This window comes from Tachysurus fulvidraco, chromosome 14 (assembly GCF_022655615.1).
Source record: "Tachysurus fulvidraco isolate hzauxx_2018 chromosome 14, HZAU_PFXX_2.0, whole genome shotgun sequence".
In the NCBI taxonomy this organism is placed as follows: domain Eukaryota; kingdom Metazoa; phylum Chordata; class Actinopteri; order Siluriformes; family Bagridae; genus Tachysurus; species Tachysurus fulvidraco.
This window is the reverse complement of record NC_062531.1, coordinates 2,822,599-2,847,201: the sequence shown is the minus strand read 5'-3', so window position 1 is coordinate 2,847,201 and position 24,603 is coordinate 2,822,599. Positions and strand designations below refer to the sequence as shown.

The 24,603-nt window shown below is 43.3% G+C and overlaps 2 protein-coding genes across 6 annotated transcripts in view; both read right to left on the bottom strand.

The window, feature by feature from the left end:
• mob3a (MOB kinase activator 3A) overlaps positions 1-1,598 on the bottom strand; it is a 10,967-nt gene extending 9,369 nt beyond the window's left edge. Inside the window, exon 1 of one of the 3 annotated variants that reach the window (XM_047799931.1) lies at positions 1,338-1,598. The gene's annotated coding sequence lies outside the window, so the exon portion shown is untranslated. Of the gene's footprint in view, positions 1-1,333 lie in introns of all 3 variants that reach the window. The other 2 variants (XM_027164926.2, XM_027164927.2) reach the window with 2 other exon arrangements.
• Positions 1,599-2,743: 1,145 nt separating this feature from the next.
• Positions 2,744-23,653, bottom strand: LOC113654642 (tyrosine-protein kinase ZAP-70). 3 transcript variants are annotated; one of them, XM_027164888.2, is made up of 13 exons: positions 23,485-23,653; positions 16,244-16,674; positions 14,173-14,333; positions 11,647-11,785; positions 11,445-11,526; positions 10,511-10,533; positions 10,324-10,363; positions 9,186-9,390; positions 8,892-9,098; positions 6,549-6,741; positions 6,243-6,383; positions 4,946-5,058; positions 2,744-3,363 (listed from the first exon to the last, which is right to left on the bottom strand). In XM_027164888.2, the coding sequence occupies exons 2-13, from the start codon at positions 16,643-16,645 to the stop codon at positions 3,252-3,254; spliced, it is 1,818 nt and encodes a 605-aa protein (XP_027020689.1). In that variant the 5' UTR covers positions 16,646-16,674; positions 23,485-23,653; the 3' UTR covers positions 2,744-3,251. The 3 variants fall into 3 exon arrangements, with proteins under 3 accessions (XP_027020689.1, XP_027020690.1, XP_027020692.1); XM_027164889.2 differs by lacking the exon at positions 23,485-23,653 and adding an exon at positions 18,813-19,318; XM_027164891.2 differs by lacking the exon at positions 23,485-23,653 and adding an exon at positions 17,559-17,579.
• Positions 23,654-24,603: the final 950 nt, after the last annotated feature.

The following is a 24,603-nucleotide window of genomic DNA, read 5'->3' as shown; positions in this document are numbered from 1 at the left end:
ATATAAAAAAAAAAACAACACACATCATGTTTGATTCACTTCCTGGAGCCGGATTGATTCAGAGTCGAATCAGTTTTTCACTAGATCTGGCATGGAACGAGGCAGCGGTGTGCTTAATCTTCGAATGCTATTGATTTACATTTTTTTTAACCACACGCCTAGACTTCATCTTAGTGATGCTGGATTAATATATTATTACTAGATATTTTCCAGCTTGCTGTTTTTTTACTTCAAGGATGCATTCCCACTATGTGCATTGTAATACGGATACAATGGAGCAAGAGACGGTAAAAACGCTCCCATGTGTAAAAATAAAGCTCGAATGGCATCAAGGAAGAGAGGTTAAAATGAAAGAATAAGAACTGGCAGAGCAACAACCTTCTCGGGTTAATGTTGTGGCATAAAAAATTTACAGAAAACCTCGGATGGGAAATTACTCAACTAACCCGAGCAGCACCTCGGGGTGTTGGGGGAATTTGTGTGTGTTTGTTAGGGTTAGTGTGATACAGCTATACAGCATGACCAGTCACAATAAGGATCTCTCACACAATTGTTTTACTTCCAGGCATCACAACGTCCGCTTCTCAGTACGTTTATGTCTGTATAGGTTCGGACAAATGCCTACTATCCGTCCACAGTAGTACCCGAGTTCAGAACTCGTGTGTCCTAAAGGTCCCTGGTTGTACAGTACTTTCAGCACGTATTATAATTATGCAAATTTAGACTCCGCCCCCTGCCTTTCATTGGTCTGTTACTGATCGTCTTCACCTGTATAGTGTTTTTTTTTTTTTATCCTTATTATATCACTGTGGTGGTAAAACGATTAAGTATCGTTACACCTTTTATCTGTAAAATCTCAGTCTGGTTTTTAATCCATTTAGTGTTATAAATTATATTATTACTATAATTGAATATTATTTTTAACAAGACGCTAAGTTTACAAAAAAAACGCTACCTGTTGCACACGACTGGGTGTCATAGCAAACCTTAATGACGTTTAATTACGTTTAAAAACAATAATCGACATTCTGAAATTTGGACAAAATGGAAAAAAAAAAAGATTTTACACTTCATCTATAATCTAAAAATTGAGCGCGTGCCTGTATATCAATAAGTGTGCGCACGCGCGCCTGTTTTCGGGTGGGGAAAAAAAAATAAAAGCAGGCATTTTTTTTCACTGACAGAATAATAAGGCGTTTCCTTTCCTATCCTTTCAAAAACCATACACGAGAGCCATGTTTCCCATACAAACGACAGCTTTAACTTCTCCCAGCGTCCAAATGACAAGCGAATTAAGCAACATTTCCGTATGTAGAAGTTGAAAGAAACTTACCGACCAGCGGCGGATACTTTGTACTTCCGCTTTGATGTTACCGCTTCTTTTAGACGCTGTTAACTAATTTGATGTAAAAAGAAAATAAATTGTCCGACAACTTACATTAAAGCTACATTATCGGTTCCACCTTCTGAGATGTTATTATGCTCTTCATAGGCAGTTATTAAGGTTTTTTTTTAAGAGATGAAGCTTAGAGCGTGTTAAAGAGAGCAACAAGAGACTGTGTGTAAAGCCACTGAACAAAGTCACTTCCTCTCAACATGCCGACGTCACGCAGCTCTACTGTACACACTGCATCCCAACATGGCTTCGTGCTGGAAACACAGTGCACTACATAGGGCACAGAATAAAGACGCACTTACAGAGACATGCAGCAGAAGGGGATTTGGGATCGAGCCAATCTGACTCGCCTTAGCAATAGATAATACACTTTAAGCCCTAAAACCATCTCAAAGCACAAAGCAAGAGAAGAGAAGAGAAGAAGAACTCATGCGACTGTAATGGGAATTTCATTAAAAAAGGTTTTCTGAGAAGTGTCTCTCTCTCTCTCTCTCTCTCTCTCTCTCTCTCTCTCTCTCTCTCTCTCTCTCTCTCCCCCTCTCTGTCTCTCTCTCTGACCCTCTCCCCCCCTCTCTCTCTGACCCTCTCTCTCTCTCTCTCTCTCTCTCTCTCTCTCTCTCTCTCTCTCTCTCTCTCTGACCCACCTCCTCTCTCTCGTCTCTCTCTCTCTCCTCTCCTCGCTCTCGACTCTCATCTCTCTCTCGGATCTCTCTCTCTCTGACCTCGCTCTGAATCGCTCTCTGACTCTCTCTCTTGAATCTCCTCGATTCTCATCTCTCTGGACTCTCCTCTCCTCCTACTCCTCCTTCTCCTCTCAGACTCTCCACCCTTCCTATCTTACGGTCTCTGACCCTACTCTCCCATCTCTCTCTCTCTCTCTCTCTCTCTCTCTCTCTCTCTCTCTCTCTCTCCCTCCCTCTCCATTTATTGATTGATTTATTTTTATCTTATTTATTTATTTACTCTTTCATTTACATATTGTTGTACTAACACATTAAGATGTAGCACTCTGAGTGTTGTACAAATATTTTAAGATGCTTTCTTGTTTATATTGGAATAAAAGGTGTTTTAAAAGTCTCTGTCTTTCTCTCTCTCTCTCTCTCTCTCTCTCTCTCACTCTCCATGAATTTCTATTATTTTACAGACTCATTTCTAAAATCTGTTTAAATAAAAGCATGTTGTTTATAATTGAAATGTAAATGAAAAAAAGCAGACAGTAATGCAAAGGAAATGTAAATCTGACATTGGGTGATAAAAAAAAAGGTAGAATTTTTCTTTTTATATCCTTTACATAACCAATGCATCTTATAACAATAATCTGTGTTAAAAGTGGTCACAGACACAGAGTGTATTTGCATAGTTTATTAAAAAGTAAAAAAAAAAAAGTATGACAATTCTTGAAAAAAAAGAAAACAACACAGAATTCACACAAAAAATATCCATGAAAAAAATATCCATGAAAACATTTGACTGAGATTTAAATTTGTCCAAAATCCCAATCCTCTAAATTTCTTATATGAATTAAGAAGACTTTATTATCGACCACCAAACATCAACATTAAATGACGTCATAAATGTCGTTTTAATATTTCACGCTTCACCACGTCAAGGAAAAACGACGAAGTGGAAAAGGCACGTAACAGGAGAGCAATGTGTTTATTCTGAGAATGAAAAACCCTTTAACTTGCATCTTTATATCGAAGAGGATGTGATGATGTGATAAAAAATGTACTTTATAAGCACAGAGATTTCGTTTGAAGCTCTGACATCATTCACACACACACACACACACACACACACACACACACACACACACACACACACACACACACACACACAGAGTTTCTAATTCCTGCTAATTATCCTTTGCTTCTCCATTTTCCTCTGTGAGATTCTTCTTAGAAATGGAGTAATAGTAGGTCCTCATCTTCTCCTCCACTTTCACGAAGCTCGGCCTCTCTTCATAACTGCAAGGAAAGAAAAAGCGTTCAAGACGTTTTTACCTCACGACCAGACTGTTTAACAGTTTCTTTCCACAAGCCATCAGACCTCTCTAAAACTAAACCGAACTGTACAGAGCACAACACACACCCACACACACACACACCCACACACACACACACACACACACACACACACACACACACACACACTTTCACATTGCTGTCTTTCACGATACATCACAATACCTCATGTATGTAACTGCAGCTATAATACTAATGTGTTTATTCCAGTATTTCTGCACATGCAATATTGAACACACAGTATTTACACTGGACAGCACTGTTTTTGTGTATTGTCTTTTGTGTAACGTCTTGTATTTTTTGTCCTGCATTTTCTTTTGTCGTCTATCTCGTTTGTCTTGTCCTGCACTGTTTGCACCAGGTTCCACAGATACAGTTTATGTATCTAGGACTGACTTACTAAGTCCTTAGCTCTGTCTTTGTTTTATGTAGCATCCTGGTCCTGGAAAAACGTCGTCTCGTTTCATTGTGAACTGCAACAGCTATATATGTTTGTAATGACAATAAAAGCTTCTTGACGTCTTTCACGTTCTTCTGACTGAAACACGCCAGGCTAGAAATATGATCAGGGTAATTCCATGCTAATTTCCACTGTACCCTGGGAAAAGTCACTAAGAAATCTCACCCACAAGCAACTGAACTGTCTGCACGACTGTTTCATTAAGGAGGACAATAGGAAATCATTGCAAAGCAACACACTGTCAGTTATTTGCATCTCTTTCATTCATTTCGTGTCTGTGTTTCCTGCACAGGTCACGTGAAGTGTAAGTGTAACGAAGTGTAAGATGTTAGAAAAGAAAAAAAAACCTAAACTGAGTTACTATATTAAAAAAGAGGAATAGAGCCTTCGACTACAATTTCGGTATCAAAATACTACAAAGCTACGCAGATTATGTAATCATGCCTCTAATTAAACTCCAAGGAATATTTTTTAAATTTTTGTCCTTTTTTTAAATTTTATTTATGATCATTTAAATTTTAAAAGCACAACGCAGTGCAGTTTTTAATTTTCAAATAAACAAATAATTAAATAATTAAAAATAATAATAAAAAAAATAAACTAATAGATCTGTTTATAGTTACATTTATTGTTGTGGAATGTCCACGAAACAAGTTACTTCCTGTCTCTTGAAGTTAATAAAATTAAAAAAATTCACAGCTTGTCCTGTTCCTGAGAAACTCCAAAGACTGAACTCATCAATCAGAAGATGTTTAGAGCTTCACACGATTTATAACAAATCACTGTCAGTTTATTTATTTATTTTTCAAATTTATGTAGATCGTCTACTGTTTAAGTCCATGTGGTGACTAAACCATCGTGATTTAATCATTAGAACTTGAAGGTTACTTAGACGTGTAATGTGCCGCACTAGCGTTGGAGCTGCTATTGTAGAAAATTCATCAGCACCTTCTGACCAATCAGAATCAAGTATTAATTCGGAAGTGCTGTGGTGTGATGAAAAAAACAAAACCCTGCATATCACAAAGTGCACTAATTTCTTAATAACTAATGAAGCTCACATACTTTAAAGTCCAGCAATCTTTCATCAGCTCGTACATGGGCTCCGGGCAGCCAGGTGGACTGTCCATGCGGCTACCGCTCTGGATGAACGTGATCACCTCGGGGCCCTTCATTTTCTGTACACGATGAAAAAATGTAAAAAGGTTTATAAGGTTTACAATCAACCTGAGCTGCTTGATAACTACATGATACTTCATCATGGTTTTAAGTATTAGCTTAAGGTGTACAGAAAAAAAACAATAATACTAATAATAATAATAATAATAATAATAATACTAATAATAATAATAATTACAACAACAATAATAATAATAATAATAATTACAATAACAACAACAACAATAATAATAATAATAGTAATAGTAATAATAATAATAATAACACTACTACTACTACTAACAACAATAATTACTACAACAAAAACAATAATAATAGTAATAGTAATAATAACAAAACCAATAACAATCACACACATATCGCACAATCACACAATAACAACAACCAAATAACAATAACAACAATAATTACAACAACAACAACAACAACAACAACAATAATAATAATAATAATAATAATAATAATAATAATAAGAAGAAGAAGAAGAAGAAGAACAAGAAGAACAAGAACAACAAGAGCAAGAACAACAAGAACAAGTCGTTGCTTTATAAATGATCAAATCTAACAACAAATCTCATTAAACTAAACAAATCTTAGGTCAACTAATCCATCACTTCATCACTGTGATTATGAGGAGGCATCTGTGACCTCGCGCTGTCTTGTTGATGATCTATATTCAATTATTCAACATTCTTCATCCTGTCCTATTCAGGGTGCACAAACTTTTGCATTCAACTTTTTACAACAATAAAGTATATTAAAAAAACCACACATCTAGTTAAATGCATCGCTTTTAGCCTTCAAGAGCTGGTCAAAGCCGTGTGCTGAAAACGGTGGCTTAGTGGTTAGCACGTTCGCCTCACACCTCCAGGGTTGGGGGTTCGATTCCCGCCTCCGCCTTGTGCGTGGAGTTTGCATGTTCTCCCCGTGCCTCGTGGGTTTCCTCCGGGTACTCCGGTTTCCTCCCCCGGTCCAAAGACATGCATGGTAGGTTGATTGGCATCTCTGGAAAATTGTCCGTAGTGTGTGAGTGAATGAGAGTGTGTGTGTGCCCTGCGATGGGTTGGCACTCCGCCCAGGGTGTATCCTGCCTTGATGCCCGATGACGCCTGAGATAGGCACAGGCTCCCCGTGACCCGAGGTAGTTCAGATCAGAGGTAGAAAATGAATGAATGATTAATACCTTGTAAGGTTTTCCTCCGTAGGAAAACGCCTCCCACATGGTGACCCCGAAGCTCCACACGTCACCTTTATTGGAGAACTTGTGGTAGTTGATGCACTCTGGAGCGTACCATTTTAGAGGCCATTTGCCTAACGTGCGTGCCTAAACACACACACACACACACACACAAAGATGCATAAACACGGATGTTTGTCTCGATTTTTTCCACCTACACCCCGCACTTTGTGGTTTAAGGGGTTGCAAGACGAATCATTATGAAGATTAAGATCTTATTTTTTTCTTCAAACGGTCTGAGCAGAGCTTCACCTTGTAATAGTTATTGTCTGCGCCGAGCGCTTTGGACAGGCCGAAGTCACTGATCTTGGCGTAATGTTGGTTGACCAGCAGCACGTTTCGAGCTGCCAAATCTCTATGCACGAAGTTCTTCTCCTCCAGATACTTCATCCCCAATGAGACCTGGTGCATCAGCTCCACCACGTTATCTACAGACACCTGATCTCTGACGGAACACACACATACACCATCAAACAAAAAAAATCAGTACAATCTATCCAACCCATCCATCCATCCATCCATCCATCCATCCATCCATCCATCCATCCATCCATCAATGATTATCATACACAGGGTCATGGAGAACACGACATGAGAGAAACCCCTGAAGCATGAAGAGAACATGTAAACTCTGCTCACGCAGGACGGAGACAGGATTCTGCATGATGTTCTGGGAAAATAATCAGCAATGCTATGGGGATGTCACGTTAATGTTACCACAACAAAAGATGATTATTTTCCTTTTCATTATTCTTTGCTTGTCTTGCTAGAAACGGTTCAGTGATATTAAACATGTGCTTGTAATTATGTGGAGCTTTTAGCTATTTTTGCCAAGAAGGAGAAGAAAAGAAAGAAAGAAAGAAAGAAAGAAAGAAAGAAAGAAAGAAAGAAAGAAAGATAGATAGATAGATAGATAGATAGATAGATAGATAGATAGATAGATAGCTCGCTCGCTAAGCGTCGCCAGCAAGAAACCCGCCCGATCTCACGACCAGCCCAGCCCGACCGCCGACTCGCTCGCTCGCTCGATCGCTCGATATACGCTAGCCCGCCCGCACAGACGCCCGACAAGCAGCCCGCCCGCCCGCACGCACCCGGGCCGCTCGCCCTCTCGCCCCGACCGCCCCCCGCTCGCTCCGCCGCTCGCCTCGCTCGCTCGCTCGCTCGCTCGCTCGCTCGCTCGCCCGCCCGCCCGCCCCCGCCGCTCGCCCGCCCGCCCGCTCGCTCGCTCGCCCGACCGCCGCCCGCCCGCCACGCCCGCCCGCCCGCCCCGCCCGCCCCCGCCCGCTCGCCCGCCCGCCCCCCGCCCGCTCGCCCGCCCGCCCCCCGCCGCTCGCCCTCTCGCCCGCCCGCCCCCCGCCCGCTCCGCGCTCGCTCGCTCGCTCGCTCGCTCGCTCGCTCGCTCGCTCGCTCGCTCGCTCGCTCGCTCGCTCGCTCGCTCGCCCGCCCGCCCCCCGCCCGCTCGCCCGCCCGCCCGCCCGCCCGCTCGCTCGCTCGCTCGCTCGCTCCGCTCGCCCGCCCGCCCGCCCGCCCGCCCGCCCGCCCGCCCGCCCGCCGCCCGCCCGCCCGCCCGCCCGCCCGCCCCCGGCCCGCTCGCCCTCTCGCCCCCCGCCCCCGCTCGCTCGCTCGCTCGCTCGCTCGCTCGCTCGCTCGCTCGCTCGCTCGCTCGCTCGCTCGCTCGCTCGCCCGCCCGCCCGCCCGCCCCCCGCCCGCTCGCCCGCCCGCCCCCCGCCGCGCCCGCCCGCCCGCTCGCTCGCTCGCCCGCCCGCCCGCCCGCCCGCCCGCCCCCGGCCCGCTCGCCCTCTCGCCCGCCCGCCCCCCGCTCGCTCGCTCGCTCGCTCGCTCGCGCGCTCGCTAGCTCGCTCGCTCGCTCTCTCGCTCGCTCGCTCGCTCGCTCGCCGCCCGCCCGCCCCCCGCCCCTCGCCCGCCCGCTCGCTCGCTCGCCCGCCCGCCCGCCCGCCCGCCCGCCCGCCCGCCCGCCCGCCCCCCGCCCGCTCGCCCGCCCGCCCCCCGCCGCTCGCCCGCCCGCCCCCCGCCCGCTCGCCCTCTCGCCCGCCCGCCCCCGCCGCTCGCCCGCCCTCGCTCGCTCGCTCGCTCGCTCGCTGGCTCGCTCGCTCGCTCGCTCGCTCGCTCGCTCGCTCGCTCGCTCTCCCGCCCGCCCGCCGTCCGCCGCCCCCCGCCCGCTCGATCGCTCGCTCGCTCGCTCGCTCGCTCGCTCGCTCGCTCGCTCGCCCGCCCGCCCGCCCGCCCGCCCGCCCGCCCGCCCGCCCGCCCGCCCGCCCCCCGCCCGCCCGCCCGCCCGGCTCCGCGCCGGCGCCGTGGCCGCTCCCCCGCCCGCCCGCGCCCCCCCCGCCTGTTGCGGGCCACCCGGAGGGTGGCAGCACGCCACGACAACTGGCCGCGCCGGAAGCAAGACAGAAGGCGCCGGCGTAATGGCGGCGGCGGAGGCCGCGCGGCCGCGGCCTCCGTTCCCCCCGCGCCGCCCCATGGAAGTAAAAGGAAAGATGATGAAAGGAGATGAAGGAGAAAAAATAAGGAAGATAAAGAGATGCTGAGGATTCTGGGAGAATCATTCACACATGAGCTCATCCTCACTTCCTGCTGGACAGGAACTTGTTGAGCGGCCCGGCTGGTGCCATTTCCATCACCAGCATCAGCGCCTCAGCCTGGCACAGGCCGATCATGCGTACTATGTAGGGGTTATCCAGCTGGTGCATGATCTCAGCCTCACGCATCATGTCGTCCTTCACCGCCTTCTCGTTCTCGCTCTTCAGGACCTTGATGGCAACGTCGATGTGTTTGCTGAAGAAGAAATAAAAGTATCAGAGCCACATTCCTTTTGTCCCCAAAACCCTCCCAGACGAGTCTGTCCTATTCCTCGGCGCTCACCTCTTCATCTTGTACACGCCTTTCTTCACGCAGCCGAAGTTTCCCGAGCCGAGCTCCACCTCGTCCACCATCAGCTTATCGCGCTTGATGAAAAGTGTCTTCTCCTTGAGCTCCTTGGGGTCGGCGTACGGGCTGAGGAACTCCTCGCTGTCCATCGGGAGAGCCTGACGGTTCATCGGCTCAAAGGTCTTACACGCTCCAGGAACTGCAGATTAATCAATATAAACAAATGAAATGAATGAAATGGAGGAGAAGGAGAAGGAGAAGAAGAAGAGGAGGAGGAGGAGGAGTAAAAATAAAATTAAGAAGAAGAAGGAGAGGATAGGAAGAAAAAGAAGAAGATGATGAAGAAGAAGAAGAAGACTAAGCCAGAACGACCACGCAGCCGCAGCGCCGCGTCCCCCTCCTTCCCCCGCCTCCCCCGGCGCGCCGCCGCCGCCGACCGCCGCAGCCCGCAGCGGACGTCCCCTCCTTCCGCCGACGGCCGGCGCGGCTCGGCCGCCCCCGCCGCCTCTGCCGCCGCTGCCGCCGCCGCCGCCGCAGCCGCCGCCGCGCCGGCGTCCCCTCCCTTCCGCCGCACGGCGCGCCTCGGCTGCTGCCGCCGCCGCCGCCGCCAGCCGCCCGCCGCGGCGGCGTCCCCCTCCCCTTCCGCCGCCGCCGGCGCGGCTCGGCTGCCGCCGCCCCCGCCGCGGCGGCGGCGCCGTGGCCGGCGCCGCCCGCGCGCGCGCCTCGCCCCGCGCCTGTTGCGGACCCGCTCCGCCGCCGGCGGGCGCCGGCCACGGCCCATGGGTGCGCCTGGCCGCCTCGCGAAAGAAGGACGGAGCAAGTTGGCAGGATAGATAATACAAATCAGAAGAAATCACAACATGAAATGTAACACAAAACCAAATGATGGCAAAGGTGAAGGAGAAAAATGTCGAAGAAGAAGAAGAAGAAGAATGAGAAGAAGTTTTTTAAGATAAGTGGAAGGAGCAGAAAGAGAAAGAGAAAACCGATGGCGAGAAAATGCAGGAAAAGAAAATGGAGAAAAGGAGAAGTAGGAGGAGGAGAAGAAGAAGAGAATCAAACATGAGGGTCAAAGAAAGGATGCTGGAAGAGTCGAAGGAGAAAAAGTGGGGACGTGTTAACACACACTCACCTACAGGGGGCGGCGTGTAGCCATTAGAGAAGACTCTCCTCTGGAAAACACACACACACACACACACACACACACACACACACACACACACACACACACACACACACACACACACACACACATACAGAGTCAGTGTGTATCCATCATTTATGGTAAAATCATAAGAAGAGATGACTGTGATACGCACCGGTCCAGGCACGGCTGGAGTCTCTGAGGACACACACACACACACACACACACACACACACACACACACACACACACACACACACACACACACACACACACACACACACTTTAATAACTCACACACCATCAGGCAGCTCAGTGATTCATATATAATCCTAATACCGCTCTCCTCACAACAAAACAGCTCTGTGTGTGTGTGTGTGTGTGTGTGTGTGTGTGTGTGTGTGTGTGTATGTGTGTGTTCATATTCCTCAGCTAATTGAATAATTAGGAAGACCTTCATGACCCGATTCAGACATCTACCATCACCTAGTTTAAAATACTGCAAGTAAAGAGAGAAGAATAAAAAGAAGAAGAAGAGATAGAGGAGGAGATGGAGAAGGAGGAAGAAAAGAGGGAGAGGAAGAAGAAGAAGGTGGTGGGGAAGAAGGAATAGAAACAGAAATAGCAGGGTAACAAAGAAATATATGAAGAAAAAGAAGGGGGAGAAAAAGAAGAAGGAAGAAGAGAGGAAGGGGAGATGAAGAAGGAGGACAGGAAAATGAATTAGTAGTAAAAGAAGAAGAAGAAGAAGAAGAAGAAGAAGAAGAAGAAGAAGAAGAAGAGATGGCAGGGCGATAAAAAGACTGACAGGGAAGAGAGAGATGAGGAGTTAAAGGAGGAGAGAAGATGAAAAAGAACAGGAGAAATAAGAAGAAGATTATGGAAGAAGGAAGGATAAGACAATGAAGAAGAAGAAGAAGAAGAAGAAGAAGAAGAAGAAGAAGAAGAAGAAGAAAAGTCAGTCAGTCAGGATTCGGATCAGTGAGATTCCGATTTAAGGTCTTTCACGCTGGCTTTGGTTTGGAACCTTCATCAGCACCACAGTGAACTTCTGGATATGAAGATGGAGGTGTGAAGTGTTGTGCTGTGAAACCGTGCACGTGTCTTACGGGTCGCGTGGTTCTGGTTGACGCAGGGTTCCCGTAGTAACGTCACCAGACCGTCGGGTTTCATTTTCAGGTACTCGACCAGCTGCAACAGTAAAACCAACAGAGGGGTTAAGAAACATCTGTCCCACACACACACACACACACACACACACGGTGTAGAGCTGCAGCACACGGCTCACACACCAGGCGCTCCTCCACTCACCTGCCACACCGTGTCGAACTTGGTGCCTTCTGGCATGGAGTATTTGCCCGATTTGTCGTGAAGGATCTGGTAATGGTAGGCGGTTTTTCCGTACATCACCGACAGGGCGAAGGTGCCAGCTTCTTCTCGTTCTCTCACTCTGCAGAGGAGAAAGAACATCCTGTCTGCTTCACATTCGAGTTAGTGAAATAAAAGTCTATAAATAAAACAGGGGGCATGTTTTTGGGGTAAATGTCACTGAAGGGTTGCAGTTATTAGAGATAAAGGGCAAAAGGGATAGAGGAGTTTTAATAAGGCTTATATGATATGATGAGGAGATGGTGGAGGAGAAGGAGGAGGAGGAGGGTGAGAACATGACAGAGATGGGAGAGAGTGAGAGAGAAGAGGAGATGGAGATGGAGGAGGAAAAGAAGAAGAAGAAGAAGAACGGATGTGAGTGAGAAGCATACGAGAACATGATGATGTCAGGATGTGAGGAGAGGATTCTCGATGACTAAGAGACTAATGGTTAGCACACTGACAGAGATCGTCTAGAGTGATAGATCTATTCGACTCTATCATTATCTTGCGGAGGACCTACATACATAAGCATACCTATAAGACTACTACGCGAAGTACTAAGACTCCGCATCACTCAGCAATAAGAATAAGATGAAGAATAACACCAACAACATAACAGGACAATAGACTACTAATCGAGTTTCGTCGACGAAGACTAATGAATACAGCATATACGATGTATGAGTATGATAACTGCAACCTCCCCGCTACTTTCTAAATATTGTATAGAGGATGAGCATTTCTCTGATCTGAGTATTAAATAAGAAGATAGCATAGCAATACATACCTAAGACCAAGTATTAAAAGGATTAGGGATTATTTAGTCTTCATTATTACGCTCTATCCTTTTTATAACATGACATATGATGTTAGATATTGCGTGATATATCCTAGTCATATTTCTCACTGATTCGTAAAACAATCACTTCGCTCCGCCTCTCCTCCTCCGCCTGCCCTGCGCTCTTCCGTCTTTTCTCTTCTGCTTCTGCTGTCTTACGCCGCCGCCGCACCTCCGCTCCTCCGCCGACCTCAGCCGCTCCGCTCCGTCTTCGTCTCCTCCTTTCTTCTTCCTCGTCCTCTGGCCACTCTCCCCCTCTCCTCCCTCCCTCTGTTCGCCTGACATCGAGGACGCGAGCAGAGGACCTCGAAACAGGAGTGTCCACAAAGCGCTTGGGCTGAGACAATGGCGGTTGAAGACCTAGAGTACTTCTTCAGGAAATCAGGGAAGGAGTCTCCGTGTCAGAGCTGAAGCTGAAACCTTACGTTCTCTGTTTCATGTAGAGACGCTGCGATTATCAGCAGCACAAATCTACATTTAGATATTTTTATAAATCTGTATAATCATGTTTATTGTTGGCGCCTTTTGGGTGAAAGTTTCCGACTGCGCTGCTTATTAACCGGCGCTGCTCAGGTTTCGCTACTTTTTCCATGACCAATTATAGCTTGTTGTGCACAGCAGCTCAGAGACGCTTTGTCCTTTAATCCTCGCTATAAGGTCCCTCGTGTCGTGTCCCCTGACCCAGTGTGAAAGTTCATGCAACCGAGAAACTTTTTTTTTGATCGCTGATGGATCATCGTTTCCTTTATTAATTTTCGACTGTATTATCTATCTATCTATCTATCTATCTATCTATCTATCTATCTATCTATCTATCTATCTATCTATCTATCTATCTATCTATCTATCTATCTGTTTGTTTGTTTGTTTGATTAATGAATAAATTCTTTTTTTCTAAATAATTTTTTATTATTCCATCACCGTTATATATTTTCGGCAAAACGTCAAAAAGTAGAAAAAGTTCTAAAAGTCTGTCTGTATTTTATTTTGGGTGAAAAAAAAAAGATTTAAGTAAAATACATTTATTTTTGTGCCTCGACTCGATCAGACCTCAAAGTAAAAAAAAAAACTAATTTAAAAGACTTAAAATTCAAAGATTAGGACGTTCGATTGTATAGTATGTTTGTAGTATATGTATGTTTATTTTTTGTTAATTAAAAAAGTAATTAATTAGTTAATTAATTAAAAAAATTTATGTTAATAAGCATTTTTACAGTAACTGCTTTTTTATTTATTTATTTATTTATTTATTTATTTATTTATTTATTTAGCACACAGAGTTTTTCCTACCCTTAATTTTTGCAGCAGTGTTTAATTAGAAGTTTTCTAAAAATCCTCCACATCTTCAAACGGTCGGATCTAGTAGTGTACAGCACTCGCTTCCAATTCGAGCATTAATAATATATATAATAATTGTTTTTATTTATTAATTTATTAATTTTGTTGTTGTTGTGAGAACTCTTTCTGTCTCTGTTCTCTTTGCGTCTTCAGCACGTGTCAAAAAAAAGCGAAAGTGTTTCAGAGGTTTCTGCTGAAACTTTCTGTGCATTAAACGTTAACACTTTCGATCGGCACACGCCGTCGTTGCCGTGAAGGATGGAGAGAAGATAAAGAAGGCTGAGACTCACAGGAACTTGCCGTCCGGCTGAGAGCCCGAGTAGAGTCTCCTCTCTCCCTCCTGACGATGGAGTTTGCCGTGGAACCAAGGCATCTTCTCGTGGGCCGTGGTGGCGATCAGCTTCTCCAACTGAGGAGCCTGACTGATGATGGCCTGCTCCATGGCCTCACCCTGAAAAACACACACACAGTCTGTCAACACACTCATTTTCCCATTTGTACAACCAATATATTCATTTCTAATCTTAAAATGTTTTTGTTTTTAATATTCAAACTATTTTGTTTAGTAGATTTAGACTAAGTTGTGTTATGATATGAAATAAAGAGTCTTCTTTTAAAGAAGTTTCGGTCTCATATGTCGTCGTCACCGCTGCCTCAGGCTCGAACGTTAGGGATAAATGGAAATCGAACTTTCAAATTAATTTCTATTCTGAATGTTTCTATTTCTGTAAAGATTTTGTGAGACCATTTGCATCGTTTAAAAGTGCTATAGAAATAAAAGTGAAAGTAAATTGAACAGTTTATACTTTCACTGAATGTTCTGGAACATCTTCGAGAGAAGTTTCTGTTGTCTATGTTGTTTACATGCCTGCATTCTCTCTCTCTCTCTCTCTCTCTCTCTCTCTCTCTCTCTCTCTCTCTCTCTCTCTCTCTCTCTCTCTCTCTCTTTCTTTTCACAATTAACCCTTTTCCCCAGTACACCTTCAAAATTTAAATCGTCTTATGGGACGTTTACAATCATTTTAACCCTTGTATGTTGTTGGGGTCTGTTGGACCCATATTCATAAACTATAAATTCATAAAAAATTGCTTCCTTGTAAATTTGTTGATTTTTTTTCCCACTCATAACTTTATTTTTTTTATTACTTTTTATTAAAAAACGAGTAGCATTTTAAGTAAAAAATGTGACATAATAAAGTTAAAGGGCAAATATTAACCATGTATGCTGTTTATATCGCTTGTAATTGGGATGAAGTAAACATCTGTAGAATATATTAACACCAAATTTTTGATTGTGTTGAATTAATAACCCGAAAATTCAGCGGGTCAAACGGACCCACGAACACCGGCCGAGTATATAAATATAAATACAAACACCGTACAAGGGTTAAACATACAGATAATTTTCTTACCGTGAGTCTGATCTAAAAGTGTGACACGTGTGTTTGTCCCTCTGTTGATAATCTTAATTTTAGTGTTGAAGATAAACACCTTCAGATTTTAGAGGCTTTTTAGACGAACGAACACACGGAGCGTCTCAGAGAGCAGAAACGGGTTTGATATCGACGTTTACTGTGAAGGTACAAACATCTGTTGTTGTTTTTTTTTGGAGCTTTTCAATGAAAATATCACCTTTAGTATTTAAGAGAAAAACAGAAGCATGAGAAGTTTTTAAATTCCTGAGTGACTTTCATTTGAGCTTCATATTAACACCACTGTGGAGTGAGACATGACAAAGACGTTCAGTCCTCAACATGGATGCAAGAAAAACAGGAAGGAAGACATTTTTTTGCCAGAACAAAATACCAGAATTCAGAATGTGCTTCGTTATCTTGAAGCGTGAATGTCTTTGTAATAGCTGTTACTGTGAAAACAGCGATGCCCAAGAAGGAGAGCTTTAAAATGAACGACTGGACTTCCCTAAGAGACTCAGACCCTGTTCTAGACAGGAAAGTACTCGAGTGTCCCTGACTCAACCCCATTAAACACCTTTAAAATGAACCAGAACTGGAGCCTCATCACCATCCTGATATCACCATCCTGATATCATCCTGAGATCAGGAGTCTGATCTCACTATCAATCTTGGGACTAAATAAACATCTTTCTTTCCCAGAAGAGGAAAGTTGAGTTTATTATAACATTAAAAAGAGAGATTAATAAATCTGTAATGAGATGTTCAACAAGGACACATGGGTGTGATTGGTGAGGGGTGCACAAACTTTTGACTATATAGTGTAGCGGTGTAATGGTCACAATGGTATAGTTCAATAATATTTTGGCTGATTTGTGGATTTGATTAGAAAAGCCTATGATGGGATTGCATTCATTGAGCTTGGACCTTTAAGCTGTAACTCACTCACCTCCAGGTTCCAGGTTTGCCGGACGTACTCGCGGAGCATGTTGTCCCTCAGGGCATCGAATACACCGGGTGTGATGATCGTATCTGGGGGGCGGTGGCACGGCTTCTTCAGCTGGCACACCAGACCGTCTGCGTCCTTGCTGTAGTACTCGCAGAGCTCAGCTGGGCCGCAGTGGGACTTTCCACCGGCGATGCAGTACGTCCCGTTCATCTGCTTCTCCACGGGGTAGTGATAGAACTCCAGGTTCCAGACGACAGACAGCACGTATCCCCCCAGGCTGCGCAGACACTGACGCAGCAGAAAGAGACCGTCACCCATCCCTGCCAGCTTAAGGTGCTGCTCGGCGTCCAAACGGCTGATGCTACCGTAGAAGAAAGGCAGCTCGGCCGCGGGGTCGATCATGACGAAGCCGGGTCACGAGCGTCTATAGTCTATAAGGAGAAAGATGAGATTTACGCCACAGATCAGACGAAACTCACTCTCTCGCTCTCTCTCAAACAAAAAAAAAGTTTCAACTTGAAAAGATACTTTATTTTATGAGCCTGACAAATTATGAGATGATCAAAAAAAAAAGTTTATATTCAAGACGGAATCTGTGTAATGTTGAAGTGGTGAAAAAAATGACGGCTTGTTTAAAATCAATTCTAAAAAGTAAAGACGAAGAGAGACACGGGTTTGATTCTGTCACAGCAAAAGCTGCTCTAACTATCTCTAACTATCTCTCTCTGCCTCACACACACACACACACATATTAACACGTGCAGTTTTTCATGCCTCCCTTCAGTCCCACAACTCTGCCAGGACTGCAGCCAGATCACAGAAACATGGTTCTATCATCCACAACTCATGTTCTTCACGCCGCAAGTTGCAGCGCTGAAGTGTTGCTCTCTCTGCAGAGTGCAGACACTCTTTAGTGCTGATCTGAGACCTGCGTCGCCGCAACAGGAAGCTGACACACATGCACACACACACACACAGAGAAACACACACAAACACATCCTTTCTCCACCTCCCTCATTTCTGTTAATCTCAACATCTCCCCGTTCTCACAGGTGCTGACTTTTGCTCAAAATGTTCCTCTGTGACACACACAAACTTCTGTTTCACCCCAAAACAGGATTCGCTTTCTTACTGTTCTATAATCAGATGCAGATAAACTCGATTCGACAGGGACGTGCCAAGAGGCAGAGCCTTGAAACAAGACGTCCAAAACAAAACACATCGACGTATATATGTGTATAACCCTTTTTTCCCTAGTAATCAACTTACAGTACACTACATTTTCAATCGGTTTAAACAAACATGATTTTCTCACCGTGAGTCTGCTCTAAAACGAGTCAGGACTCTGTCGCCTTTCGGTGTGAGACGTGTGTTTGTTCCTCTGTTGATAATCTTACACTGAATTTCTGTCATGAAGATAAACACTTTTAGATTTTCGGTGCGTCTCAGAGAGCAGAAACGGGTTTGATATCAACATTTACTGTGAAGATACAAACATCTGTGTGGGACAAAAAATAACCGTCTAAATATATCACCCTGAGTATTCTAGAAAAAATCAGAAATACTTATAAAACACGACAAATCCTTAAATTCCTCAGTGACTACTTTTATATGAGCTTCATATTAACACCACTGTGGAGTGAGACACGACAAAAATGTTCAATCATCAACCTGGACACAAGAAAAACAGGAGGAAATCTGGGGAAAAAATATATAAACGATAAGTAAACCAGTTTTTACGCAGATGACAGAATCACTTCTGTGTAAAAAAAGGAAGTAAAAGGAATAAAATAGCAGCCAGACTGACGTGACTCTTCCTTACAGCTTACACTTGGTTTCAATCCCTTTATTAACTTTATTTTATTTAATTTTGTGTAAAATCAGATGAAAACCATCCAAATCCCTGTTTAATTGTTCTGTTTTTGTTGTTATAAATTGACCTGAATAAAAAAAAGACCATGATATCAAGAGTCTTAAAGTAGACAGAAACTGGGATTAACCGCTTCCGAGTCCGAGCCTTTAAAACCTAATCAATAACAAACGTCTTAGCGACCAAGCAAAGGTTTTTGAAAAGTGAATCTAATCTCAAATAGCTAGTGATGCGAATTAACATTGTGGTTATACAAAATGATGTGTTATAGTCAGATATGGAAAGTGTTTTTTTTTTTTCTACTAAAAAATATTCTACTAAAATTGCCATTTCCAATAAAGCTGGCTATTAGTTGCTAACGGTCGCCAGCTTAGCATATCTTAAATTTAGCTAGCTAGAAGGTTACATAAACAGTTACACTACACATCGACTGTTTAACACACGTCACTACAGAAAACCCACTACATTACATTTCCTTTAATAATATTTTTATCATTTATTATTTTGACCAGTAAAAAAATTGCAGTGATACGCCTACAAAAGCCGAACCGGTACGGAAAGAAACGAATTACTAATGTGACATGTATAGAATTCAGATGTATGTCTATATGAAAATAAATCCACGTTCATGACTCAATAAGGTTTGGCTTCTGACCTCGAAAGTGAATTTGATTAGAATTTTAAGCATTAATATGTTACCTTTTCTTCTTTTTCCACTCCTTCGCTCCTAATCAGACGGTTTTCTGTCTCTGTCTGCTCCCTCACTTTGGTATTTATGATACATACTTTCCACTGTGTGGGAGGTGGAGAGGTCGCAGTATGACAGTCTATAGGAAGCGTTTTCTCAAAGCTAAGCGATCTCGTAAAGAGAGAAAACAGCGTCGTGTTGGATCTGAATAGATTTTTTTGCTATAGATAATGGCTAAGGTTGCAGCTAGCAGGTGTACCCCACTACCATTTGCATACTCCCAGCATTGCTTGTGTGTTTTACCACAGTTTCCTGGACAAAATCACACACACACACACCTGCCCACAGTCCTAAAGAGGACATCGGTAAAGCGGAAGACCCTTAGACACACAAAGACACATATACTACATTCGAAGCCACACAAGACCACAGCAAAGTGATCGTACACATACAGCCAGGTAACAAAGGTGTGGTGAAGAGTGAACCAGAAAAGTACTTCAAACCGCTGATCCACTGCACGAAGCCGAAATAGCGCCTTATGAACCTAGCAGGCCTGGGATTTGAACTCACGACTGATTTGTGACTTAATTAATTAGCTCCAATTTCTTTCTGCTAGGATCAGGCTGTGGCTGTGGTGGTGTGTGAATGACAACTTTTAGCATGTCGAGGTTCAAATAGTTCTAATAATGAAAACATTCCTGCTAGTCAAAGATGTCTACAGTACATAAGCGGCAAGTCTAACTAGCATGAAAATGCGCTTGCTGGGACGGATGTTTGATTATAATTAAACTAAATTAACTGGACCTAAAACCTTAACGGTCTTAGTGTGAGGCTGTAAGTTTCAGAGCCTAAAAAGTGCTAAATAATTAGCATAGCTGCTTATGCCTATGCTAGGTTTACGCTGTGGTGATGTGTGAGCTTTCAAGATGATAAAGTGGACGGAAAGTGGTTCGATTCTGAAAAGAAAGACGACTGGAAAATACGACTAGTTAGTAACTGAGGCTAGCAATAAGGACATGCAGAGGCACAGAAACAGTTGAAAATGATCACAAATGTCAACATTTACCTCAGATTATTAATTAAAAAATAATTCCAGCCAACAAGTAGGTTTTTTTTTTTTTTGTGCCTCTGTGTGAGCCGCCATCATGGACATTCTGACAGTATAATAGCAGTGTCTCAGTATCTCGATGACTAGCACTTTGTTAGTCACATATTTACATTCATTAAAAAAAAATATATCAAAAATCTCCATTTGAACTTAAACTCAATCACCGGGAGGATCATATCTTTAAACCAACATTTTTTGTGAGCCAAATCCATTTCTGGGAGTTTCCAGAAAGAATGTCGAGGTGACAAGAAAGCGAGACTCCTTCCTGTTTCTGTCCTGGATGCATGAGTGAGAACGAATCATGTAACTGAGGACAATCCTACGCTCTTCAGATAAGATCTCATCTTAGTTTAAAACTAAGTCACGTTGTTGAAGCTTCAAGGTATTAAAGATACCAGATAATCCCAGGCTTTGCTTTGGATTCTATTCAAGAAAAAAATAATAATAAAAAGAAAAAAAAAAAAAAAAAAGGATTACATTAGCATTCTATGCTAACACTTAACTAAATGCTTCACAAAACAAGCACTCATTAATACAGAACATTTCAACTCATTGTTACAAATCAGTCAAAATGGCAGGACATGAGGTGCAACGTGGGAAACTGAGCACTTTTTGTTTTTTACATTTATTTTATCCCATTTTAAAAAAATTCTCTGAGAGAAAAGTGAAAGATAAGTTAAGCAACACTGTGATTACGAGGAGAAAATGGCCTACGAGGTGACCTTTGACCATGAGTCGAGGAAATAATCCGACCTTAAGGGTTCATATCAATAAATATGACATTTTGAGAGACATAGTATTGTGTGTGTGTGTGTGTGTGTGTGTGTGTGTGTGTTAATTCTGAACACATATATAAATTGAAGTGAGTCATACTCTATGAAAATACTATATAAACTCACCATCACACAGGAAATGGATGCCATTTTTTTTTTGCCGACGTCAGTCGATTAGCTGTTAATGTATCTAAACGCGAGTCATATGTTCGTTAAGGGTTACTGTATGTATTTGTTTATGAGAATGAATCATTATTCAGAGGTTAGTGTGTGTTTAGTCGTGTAGCATACAGTAATACACTCTAGTAAAGCGTTAGCTCTGAAAGCTGCAGTATACTATACACATAAATAACAAGATTTAAAAAAATAGCTTGAGGGATGTTTTCTAAGTGGTCGTAATCCCAAGTTTCTTAAATAAATCTTTTTTTTCTTGTATAACAACTGACAATGTTCAAATCAAACAAAGCAGCTTATTAGCATATTTACAAAAACGTTGAGGATATTGATTTTAAATTCATCCCAATTGAGCAAACCAAAGAGCGAGGATGATGAGGGAAAAACTCCCTGATGTGATATGAGGAAGAAAGAGGACTCGTCCTGTATAGCGTGATTGTAAATTATTTCTCTTCTCTACTGTAGAGATGAAAAGCGCAGTCGTGAAACCAGGAAGTCTGAAGATCAGCATCAAATACTGAATTCATGACAAACTTAAACTCGAGTGAAAGCCGTCGTGTTGAAGTTAACAGAGCAGATGTTCAGTGACTTCAGTGTAAAAACCGTGTACATATTTGACCTTCCCCTTCATATGTGTGTAAATTTCATGCTAGTTGAGAAGCTAATGTAAGAGTCATCTTGCTAACTGGCTAGCAGTACGTGTGCCTGGATGTTCCGTTTTTTTTTTACATTACACCAGGATCCACGCTGTACTCGGACGCCGCGTGTGAACAATATCATACGTTATTTACTTCACAACCGATTTGATCTTTATCCTAAAACTGAATGGAAATTTTCTTTCAGCATACACTGGAAAACAAAACGAACATATTTTTCATGATTTTTCCCCCAAAGACGTACAAGACCATTAGAGCGTCTGACCCTGGGCCTTTTCAAATGTTCTCTTTATGTTGCGCTTGTCGTTTATTTTCCACAAACAGCTTTTAGCCCATACTTAGCTGGTCCCATGGGTCTGCTGAAATATCACGAGCGTTTTGAGCCGAGACAGGCCTGGATTCCCGCCACTGATCTCCTGCTGCTTTTCATGCATGTTTATAACTCTGTATTTGCTCTGAACGCTGTAATATTTGCTGATCTCAACTCTCAAAATGCTTTTGCTGATAAGAAGTGTTTTTTTTTTTCCTTTAAGAGATGACTGACGTATTTAGTTATTGCAACGTTCTTTTTACTGCTGGGTCAAACGCAGGCTCAACTGTTAGCAGGTTCATTCAGGTCGCAGGATTTTAACGACTGCTGCGGTGGGACCCAAACATGTCAGCTTCTCCGAACACGAGCGCGTTCGATTCGTTGCTCTATAAATAAATCTCCAGCTCTGAGGTCGCAGCTGAGCTCGCTGCTTTCTTGTGGCCAATAAAACGGTACATGATCACGGCGGCTGTGAATGCAAACGTGTTTATTACTCTAAATCTTACAAACATTTTTGAGAGGATAATTTAATTATGCGATTTCCCATTATTTATTAATGCATTTAAACAAGCAATAAATCATTTTCTTTTCCTTCTGTACAATAAAGCCGTTTTCTCATCTTAGTGTATGCTTAACGATCCGCTCTGATCTCCATTATATTTTGTTGGATAAAATTTTTGGAATTGTTTTTAAAAAAATGTACATTTTCTTGTAACACGATGCACTTTAGAGCAGAACTTAGATGAACTCTAAATAAATAGACACGTCTTCTTTTCTTCTTGTTATTACTGACCTATCGAATTTCTTCCTCTTAATTGGACTGTTCCTGTAACACAGATTCTCTTTCTCACTTATTTAGCATTTAACTAAGATTTAGAGTCGATCGATGCTGACGTTTAAAAATGAAGATCTCAAAAATGTCATCACACACGTACACGTGTAAAGTGTCAAGAAACATATTTTAGCTAGTTTCAGGCGTAAACATATGCGTTAGCAACATAGAAGTGCAAATCAGATGACGTTACACACAAAAAGTACTCGATAAGGTGAATAGATCTGATCACATTACACAAATCCTCAGCTGAAATAGTAACGCTTGATTGTTCTCCTTAAAGATCTTTTTAAACCAGCATGTTACATGAGTATGTATTTAATGGAGCCTGTGAAGCGTTTCCAGCTAAGAATATTTACATCCAGCTCAAATCAAAATGGAAATGTAATGCTAAAATTATTAAGTGTCATTATTGCAGGTCATTTCTTTGTTATTCACTTGGTGAAAAGAAATCCAACAAAAATACACCAGCTACATCAGACAAAAGAAAGACCCCATGATTGCCGTCAGAGGTCTTTTGTTACTGCGACATGGCCCGAGTTCACCCGAAACAAGACAAAAAACCCTCAACGCATGTTGAACAACGCTGTCAAACATTCTTGTCTGGCAGCAATTGTTTTGGTTCTTTACTTGGCGTGGGATTAACTCACATCTGTCAGTTTAACAACCTTCCTAGTCTCGCTCACCTCATTTACACACACTCGCTTAAACCCTGACGCTTAGCTCAGCCCTGGAACATTTGTGATGAAATCTGCCGAGAACCAGACAAGAACATCCATCTGTCATGGAGAACAGATGAAAAAGGGAAAATGATCCCACTGAGCACTCACCAAGGCTAGGAGGTTCCAGAAAAGGAGAGAAAGAGATGGAGAGAGTGAGGAGTGTAGCCCAAATCAACCGTCAGTGACAAACTTGTACAGTCTGAGGAGGTGACGAACTCTGATCTGGCTTGATGTATGACATCTGTGTTTGCCAAGCACCACTGTGTGTGTGTGTGTGTGTGTGTGTGTGTGTGTGTGTGTGTGTGTGTGTGTGTGTGTGTGTGTGTGTGTGTGTGTGTGTGTGGCTGTCTCTACACATGCAGGTGAACAGTGTGGGCTGTTAGGCTCCCCTTAATTTTTTTCTGCAATTCTCAGAAACACAGAACGTACTCCTGCAGCTCAATCAGCGCAGTGCAGCGTGGCTTCTGGCAGCAGGCGGTGTGTATCGTGTTTACAATATAAAATCACTTCATATTTCTTTCAGTGAAATGTACTACAGTGGCAGAGGCTTAGTCAAAAATGTGTCATAATTTGATGCATCGTACGAAAAAATCATCTAGCAGTTATTATTACAATATAAACAGCACAGAACAATTGAAAAAAAAAAAATCATTGAAACACACTGAGCTGGAATCAAATGGACTCCATAGCACACTGCTTCAGGTCAGAGGGTTCAGAGACGCTGGCACACTTCTCACTTCACAACTGCAACTATGTCTATGTTTAAGAGTTTATTTCTTTCTTTCTTTTTTTTTTTTTTTTTTTTTTTTTGCTTATTTCCACATACAGTGATGTAGCATTGCCGTCTCACAGCTCCCACATTCCTGCGCATGTTCCTGGTTTGTGGCTGTCCTCCAGGTTTCCTCCTGTGTCCTAGAAACATGGCACTGGGTGGACTGGCTGTGATAAACTGGCCCATAAGTGTGTATGAGTGTATGAATGCAACACTTGTGAATGTTGCGTCCCATACAGGGTGTGTTCCTCATCTCACAAATATTTTTGCTAGTTTCCTGGTTAACTCACTATTTTCCACCGAAGCACGTGATGACAAGATTGTACAACACAGAACAAACATACTTATTCAGTCTGAGACAACTTTTGTTGGATGTCACTTGTGTAGGAGGAGCTGAATCAGGTCTGACTCCAGCTCCTGGACTTTAGTTTGGAGTCCACGTGTGTTGGAGGAGG

Excerpts from the sequence above, each read along its gene's own strand:
- LOC113654642 (XM_027164888.2), bottom strand. The coding sequence starts at position 16,645 with ATGATCGACCCCGCGGCCGAGCTGCCTTTCTTCTACGGTAGCATCAGC. Across the intron at positions 14,334-16,243 it reads GGCAAACCTGGAACCTGGAG|GGTGAGGCCATGGAGCAGGC; the intron begins GTGAGTGAGTTA and ends TGTGTTTTTCAG. Across the intron at positions 5,059-6,242 it reads ACGGAGGAAAACCTTACAAG|AAAATGAAGGGCCCCGAGGT; the intron begins GTATTAATCATT and ends CATCGTGTACAG.